The sequence below is a fragment of the Mustela putorius genome, unplaced genomic scaffold, assembly GCF_011764305.1.
Source record: "Mustela putorius furo isolate JIRA1106 unplaced genomic scaffold, ASM1176430v1.1 tig00003962_pilon_pilon_pilon, whole genome shotgun sequence".
NCBI lineage: Eukaryota > Metazoa > Chordata > Mammalia > Carnivora > Mustelidae > Mustela > Mustela putorius.
This window is the reverse complement of record NW_025422106.1, coordinates 7330588-7338473: the sequence shown is the minus strand read 5'-3', so window position 1 is coordinate 7338473 and position 7886 is coordinate 7330588. Positions and strand designations below refer to the sequence as shown.

The 7886-nt window shown below is 43.8% G+C and overlaps 1 protein-coding gene across 1 annotated transcript; it reads right to left on the bottom strand.

Annotated features, from left to right (window-relative positions):
- Positions 1-312: 312 nt before the first annotated feature.
- Positions 313-3271, bottom strand: KIF2B (kinesin family member 2B). The gene has a single exon (XM_004747369.3). The coding sequence runs from the start codon at positions 3259-3261 to the stop codon at positions 1072-1074; it is 2190 nt and encodes a 729-aa protein (XP_004747426.1). The 5' UTR covers positions 3262-3271; the 3' UTR covers positions 313-1071.
- Positions 3272-7886: the final 4615 nt, after the last annotated feature.

Sequence of the window (7886 nt, the reverse complement as noted above, 5' to 3'; positions counted from 1 at the left end):
TTATATTAGCTTCTAACTCCTCGCCCCCCCCCCCAAATGATGGACTTTGTGATCTTTGAATCAGGTTTTTTTTTTTCTCCTTACTGAAGTGATTTAAGGCACTGATATCTCCCACATTCCTTGTGAAGCCTTTATGGGTTGTGCCCTGTTTCAGGCCAGAACATTTCTACTACTTTGCTGACTGGCTCCCTACCTTAATTTGATGGAGGAAAGCTTTTTATGTGAATTATGTAAGCACAAAATTTGGCAAGAAAATGAGAGGGGAAAAAAAAGCTTAAAGACACCATAGTCAACAAAGCCAGTGCTTACTAAAACACACACACACACACACACACACACACACACGCACAATCATTCTCAGGAAGCACAATACTTTGCCAATTTTAACTCAAAGATTAAAAATAAAAATCTCTCTCAATTTTAGGTTCTCACACAGAGCCCCTGAAATAAAATTCTTCCCTTCCCCATCCCCCATTATGACTAGAGCTTAGAAACCATTTGAATCTACACATCCACGCCACAGAAAGAGATTGGTGAGTGTGGGTATCATTAGATTTATGCCATTGTGTACCCTGAGGTGTATTCTAATTCCGGTCCCTTTGATCTGCAATGTGATGCCTTCCTAGTCACAGATTTGAGGTGTCTGGTTTCATCACAGCGAGGCTCTTTCTACATAGCAGGATTTCTCAGCCTCAGTACAATTGATAATTTTCAACCAGATAGTTGTTTGTTGTGGGAGTCTGTTTGGTATATCAGAGGGTGTTTCATAGCCTCTCTGGCCTTCTACCCGATAGATGCCAGTATAACTGCCCCCCACTGCCAAACTCCGTTTTGACAATGGAAAATGTCTCCAGACATTGTCAAATGTCCGAGGTAAATGGCTCCCAGTTGAGCACATATGTCCTAGAAAATGAAAACAAACCACAGAAAAATACAGAGGAAGAAGCAAGAGGACACTTCTGACAAGCATATTTTAAGATGTTCTAAGCTTTCCAGGAGGATCTTTATATCTAGATAATTTGGACATTTTCTTTTATAATAAGAGAGGTAGGGGCCACAGCAGTGTATCCATCATTTCAGATCTGACCTCTTGCCACTGGCTCCACCGTACTTGGTCTTCTTTTGGAGGTCAGCTCGTAATAATTTCAGTTTCTTTTGAATCTCAGTCAGAATTCCTATTTTCTGATCCAAAATGGACAATAACTGGGCAATGCAAAAATCAACATCACAGTTTACCCCACCAGCTGTCTCCTGTATGTTTTTCCCTGGCCCTTGGCTTGATTCCTTCCATGAAGTCCTTGTATCCTCTGCTAATGGAGTGGGTAACGTTTCAGTGTCTTTAACCTGTTTTTCCTTCTCACTCTGAATATCACCAGAAATTTTAATAAATCCATCCCCCTGAAGGGATGTTTTTGAATCTGTAATGTGATTTTCCAACATCCTTGGCACCTCAGGTCCAACCGGATAGAGACAGCGATGGTGGGGCCTGAAATCCAGAGTCAATTCTTTCACTCTGTTTGCATATCTTAAAGTGTTGAGGGTGTTTTCACAAGAGGCCATCCCTGGAGAAATCGTAGCAATCATACAAGTGGAGGAATTCTGGCCTATAAAGGAGTCCCGGAGCACCTGCGTCAGTTTGCTGGCTCTGAATGGGGTGTGAGACTTGTTCTGACCCAAAGCCCGGATGCATTCTTTGAGCGCCAGCAGACTTTTATTAATCTCTGCCCCTTCCAGCTGCCTTTTTCTGTTGGCTTTGGCAGTATCTGCTCCCCTTTCGTTCCCAGCTAAGTCAACGAGGGAGAACTTGCCATGCAGGTTCCCTCCTGACTTTAGGATGATCTGGAACACAGCGTGGCTCCTGGAAGAGTGGGCATTGACTGATGTCTGTCCAGAAGTCCGACAGCTATTTCCTAGTTCCACGAGGTTCAGCACATCCTCCACACTACACACCTCCTGCTCTTGCAGTCCGACCACCTGGATCTGCTGATTGCCATCCTCAAGGACTTGCAGCTTCTTCTTCCAGTTCAACAAGTCATATACCTTGCCCCCGTAAATTTCAAAAAATGTCCCATAGACTTTGAGGTCCAGCTTCTCATAAGCTGTGGTTCTGAGCAGGAGGAAGACATCCTGCGCCACCAGGGCATAAATGCCTTTAGAACAATCTTGGTCCCTTCCCGAAAAGGCTCCGCCCATGGTGTGCGTTTTCCCACTGCCTGTCTGCCCGTAGGCAAAGCAGGTGGCCATGCCCTTGCGGAAGATGGATTCCACCAGCGGCTGGGCAGTGAACTGGTACACTAACTCATTGGAGGCCGTGTCATCGAAGGCATGGTCGAAGCAGAAGGTCTGGTTCTCCAGGTAGCGAGTGAGGTCTACCTTTTGCTTGGACTCATGTACCATGACCACGTTGTCTGAGGGGATGGTGATGATGTCCAGGTCCTTCATGGTGGTCTCTTGCTGGTTGAGAGGACGCTTCCTCACACAGACGCAGATCCGATGGTCTTCCCGGGGCTCCAGGCTGGACACCTTGCTGCAGTCCAGGTGCCTGCGGTACTCTTCGATCATGCGCATGATCTCGTAGTTGGGGTTTCCCGTGTTGACATTGAGGGCGCGCTGGGCTCGGATCTCCAGTTGCAGCCGCCTGCGCTTCTCCCGCTGCTTTTGCAATTTCTCAATTTCCCGTAGGCAGGGAGACTTTTTGCGCTTCATCAGGCAAGGATTGCTGGGGACTCTCAGAGCCAGGCTGTCCCCCGAAGGCGTTTCGTTTTTCTGCGGGATTGCAGCAATCCACCGCGCGCCGGTGCACTGGTCCCCGATGGCCGAGGAGGGCCCCAGAGGCAAGGGCAGCAGCGAGGACGCTGTGGGGTGTTCCGCCGAGGCCAGCGCGGGATTCAGCAGGAATATGGTCTCTAGATCAACCTTCTTACCCTTTTTGACTCCTTTCTCGACCCACTCCACCGTGACCCAAGAGTTTTCTCTTTTGATCTCTGTGACCACAGCAAGATGGATCCGCCCGTCGCTACGTTGGATCGCCACGCAGATGCCCACTTGGACATCTCCCAAGGGCGGCTTCAAGGGTTTCAAGGATGCAAGGCGAGGGGCGGCAGGGAGGCATAACTGGCTGGCCATGGGGAGGGATGGAGGTGTCGGGGCTCGTTTCCGGGGGCCCTTGGGGTTGGAGCAGCAGGACCGGAGCCCAAGCCAGCCTGAAGCGCCCAGGGCACTGAGGCGCTTGTAGTTTGCACCTGCCTTTGTGAGTCCCATACGGGCTCCGCCTGAGCCACTGGCGTCACAATGGGATGGAGACAAGAGGCAGCGGAGCCTGGGGGTCGCTAGGTGAAAGGGGTGTGGGGGAGTGGGGTCGGCACATTCCTGATTCTAGGTACAGAGACCGCAGGGCTGGAAGAACTGTTCTCTGCCACCGAATACGGAGGGGTCGGAGTTAGGAGTAGGGTGTATGTTCCGCGAACATGTGTGCTCCAGCTTTGGGACTAGCCATTCGCCCCTGCAGTCTTGACCTGCCGCATCAGAGCTAAGCGTTTCAATTTGAGAACCAAGCTGAACCAGTTCAGTCCTCCAGTGACCAGCAGGAGCAAGTGAAGGCGGAGCTGTCCGCAAATCACAGGCTTCTAAGGACAGGATCCCACAGAATGTTCTGCAAACCAGGCATCCTTCTTCCGGCCCGCACCCCGTCGAAACTCTCTTGACTTGAACAGTCACAACTTAAAAATTATTCCTGCTTAATGGGATTTCTCATTACAAAATCAAAATGAGGGGAACGTAGTGGGTTCTTGTGGTAATTTGCTAGTAGGGCACGTCCTTTGGTGTAGCCTCTGGGGTTGCAAACTCAAAGTGTTTATCACATTCCAGGTGGTTCTGATAGCTAGAAAGGGAGTTTTGTTGCATTGCCGACACCGCCATTTTTGAGATTCTTTCAGTAATTACCTTTCTAAAGTCCTTCCGTAATTACACGACTGACCTCATTATCCGTAATTTGGAGAGAAAGGAGGGGCGGTTGGTGAAAACAGAGAATTCATCTTGTACCACCTTCTCATCCCAAAATGTGTGTGTGTGTGTGTGTGTGTGTTTCCTTTAGAAGCTGTTAAGATGGGGCTGGTGGGATGGTCAGGGGAAACGGAAAGGTACCTAAGATGACCAGAGGCAACCATATATTTTGGAAAGATTGCAGACCACCCCCCCCCCCGCCCCCGCTCTGGGATGATTTACTTGCAAAACAAAAAATTGACCTCAGCTGCTAGATAGGCTAACATGAAGACTGAGGTGACATTTTCTTGTCTTCCCACATATCACACTGGCTTTTGGTAAGTCTGACAGCCCCAAAGTAGCATGAAGTGGCCTGGTGTCCTTACAACCCTCCTGAGGACCCAGGGGACAATATGGAAACAAATTCTTGTTCTAAACTGACTTCTTTTTCATGGAGAGTTCCTCTCTTCAGTAAATATAGTCAAGCTTAAATTTTGAAAAGAAGGGATGTGGGAGAGTGTTGGATAAGCTGGGTCAGGATGTGGTGCTTGTGCTAGTGGACGGAGGAGAGAAAGGACTAGCCAACTGTCTTTTTAGGATTATTAATTTCTTTATTTGCCAACTTCTGAATATTTAAAGTATGCTGGAAATCAGTTTTTGTTTTCCTTTTGTCAAGGACGTTATGAGGAGGTCCTTAATTCCTCTTTTTCATGAAGTTAAATTAAGTTTTAAAAAAAATTGCTGCTTTCGAGTTTTTGATATAGATTTTATATATATATATATATATATATATACTTACCTATATATCTGTAGATATTTTATATTTATATATTACACACATAAATATATATATATATACCTATGTGTGTTAGCCTTTATCTCTCAAAATTAAAGTGCAATCTCTCTCAAAATTACTCAAACTCTATCTCTTCCAGATTAGGCACGTTTTTATACCTAAGCCAGTGATTTTTTTTTCTTTATAAATAGACAATGGAGGGGCTTCAGGGTGGTCTAGTGGGTTAAGCCTCTGCCTTTGGGCCCAGGTCATGATCCCAGGGTCCTGGGATTGAGCCCCGCATCGGGCTCTCTGCTCAGCGGGGAGCCTGCTTCTCTCTCTCTCTCTGCCTGCCTCTCTGTCTACTTGTGATCTCTGTCTGTCAAATTAAATAAATAAAATCTTAAAAAATAATAATAAGTAGATAATAGATGGCAAAGTCCCAGGTGGTCAAGGAAAAAGAGACTAAAGTTTATTTTGCTGTCCAGCATACCCATGAATGCCTTTTCAGCTATTTCAGGGCCTTTCTTCCCCCACACTTTAGTTCTCTTCTTTATATATATTTTCCCTGACTATCTCATGTATTTCCATGATTTATTATCACATATGTGTGTATATATATACACATATATTTATACTTATATTATTATATTTATATAATATATATACACATATATATTTATATTTATATTATTATATATTACATATACACATATTTATATTTATATTTATATAAATATATAAATATATTTATATTATTATATTTATATTTATATTATTATATATATTATATTTATATATATATATATATTTGGAGAAAGGGAGAGTGAGAGAGTGCACGCAGGTATTTTTAAGTATTCTTAGTAGTTCCTAACTCTACCCACTGGCTTCTCTCTCCTCCTTAGCCCATCCTAATTTGGAGTGAGATAGTCCTTTCTCCACCCCTAGAAGTCTTTTTGGAACAGTGACATCCTTTCATCTCCCAACCCATTACAACCCTGCTTCCTTGGCCATCCTCGTCCAGACAGAGATTCTGTCTATTTCTCATGCCGCTCCTCGAGTTATTCTGACGGCGAATTCTGCAGTCCATGGCTGCTCACAAACATTTCCATAGCTCTCCATCATCCTAACTGATACAGTAAAAATCCCATTCCAGAGCACATGGTACACATTACCGTCTTGCCTGCCTTCTCATCCTCAAGCTTTACCACTGCCCACACTTAGTCTAAAATTGAACCATACTGAAGAATTTGAGTTCCTTCCATCAATTTTTTTTTCAAATTATTAATTTCTAGCTCAGGGATTCTCTGTATTAGGGTACATGAAATTCACCTACAGAGCTTGTTAAAACAGATCGCGGGTCCTCACCCTAATGATTCTGATGCAGGAAATGTGGGGTTGAGAATTTGCATGTCTAACAAGTTCCCAAGTGATGCTGATGCAGCTGGTTCCAGGCACACAGGCCTTGGGAATCCCTGTTTTAGCTCTTGGAACAGAAAAGCTTCTCTGTATCCCTTCCTTCCCTTGGCCTCTTTAATATCTATCTTAAATATCACTACCTCTGGAAATGCTTCTCTGACCTTGTTGAGAATACTCAGGCAAAATAGCATGAAATGGGCATATCCCTTCCTAAGAAATAGCATCGAGTACCGGTTGGGTTTGTTTGATCAGGGGGGACTCCAAAGCTTCATTTTTAGGAGCAACTAAAAAAAAGAAAAATTCCCATGGGTAAATATAATAATCTGTAGAGAGTCACTTGAGTGCTTTCACAATTTTGATAATCTGGAACTACACTTGCAGCAATGATTTTTTTTTAATTTAATGATACAAAATTCAGAATTCAGTTACCATTAACATAACCTCCTCCTTTTGTGGAAACAGTCCATCTCAGAAAACACTGTGAATCTTTATTAATGAGATCAATGTAGCATTTGTCAAAGTGTGAAGGCCTAGATAGAAGTTCTGGTATCTTTCTGGTCCAAGACGTAAATGGCCATTTGGTAGATGAGCAGTTTCTCCAGGTTAGACCCTGAAGATTGGAGACATGCATTCTTGAACTCAATATAACCAAGCAATCTATTTCTGTGACATTCTTAACCACATGCTGCTTCCTAGGCCAAAGGCATACTACTCTCAAGGAGCCGCCCATTTATGCTATTAGTATTATTCCCTATTATACTATGATTTATATTATTCTCTGTACCTGTTTGAAGCCAAATGCTATGTCCTCTTTATTTCAAATCCCCCCCTTTTTTAGAAGCTGAACAAGTATCAGGTGTAGACTCCTCGAGAGGACAGTGTAGGAAGAAGTAAGCACAGGAAATGAGCTTAGTAATTTTCATTTATTAATTACGTACCTGCTCCCAGGTTGGGCCCGTCAGAGTTACTTTACAGGACAGAATGTGATTTCTAGTTTCATTTTAGATGCAAACCTCCCGGGAGAAACGCATCAAATAATCACCTTTCTAGGACTGTTTGTATGGACATCTAGCAGCTGTTCAACGTGTTTGATCACCTTGGGGGGTCTGTACTTTTCCAGTATATGGAGGCAACCTAAGGTTGATTTAGTTCTTCAGAGGACCTCAATAAATTTTCCCAAATCTCTTTGAAGAAATGGAATTCATCATTTCCAGCTTTAAAGTTATGTTTTGTTTTGTTTTGAGAGTAGACAGGTAACTTACTAGGTGTATGCCTTTAGATAACAAGGGGCATATTAACTTTTAGAAGAATAGTATTTTACTATTACAGCAGGTATCTCTATCTTTTGACATTTCAACATTTTCCACATGCACCACACTTAACCAGAACTGATAAGTCCACATTTCTCTAGCCCTCTTACTGATTTAATAGGCAATTGTTTCTATGACAACAACATCAGCTCAGAGCCACCTTTCCCCAGCTTATTAAACAGCACTGCTTACCTGGGGATATTTACGTGATTCCTACCTATCTGTTGATTGTGGAAGTTAGTCTTGTGATGTTTGCCAAGGTGGTAAGACTAACCATGGTCGGTGGCTCACTTTAAACCCACTTGTTGGTCAGCTTTCATGTTTCAGTTTTACCCAGCACGCTGAGGGGAGAGGCTTGGGTTTTGCTCATAGTGTATGTATATATCAGTATTATTTGCTTA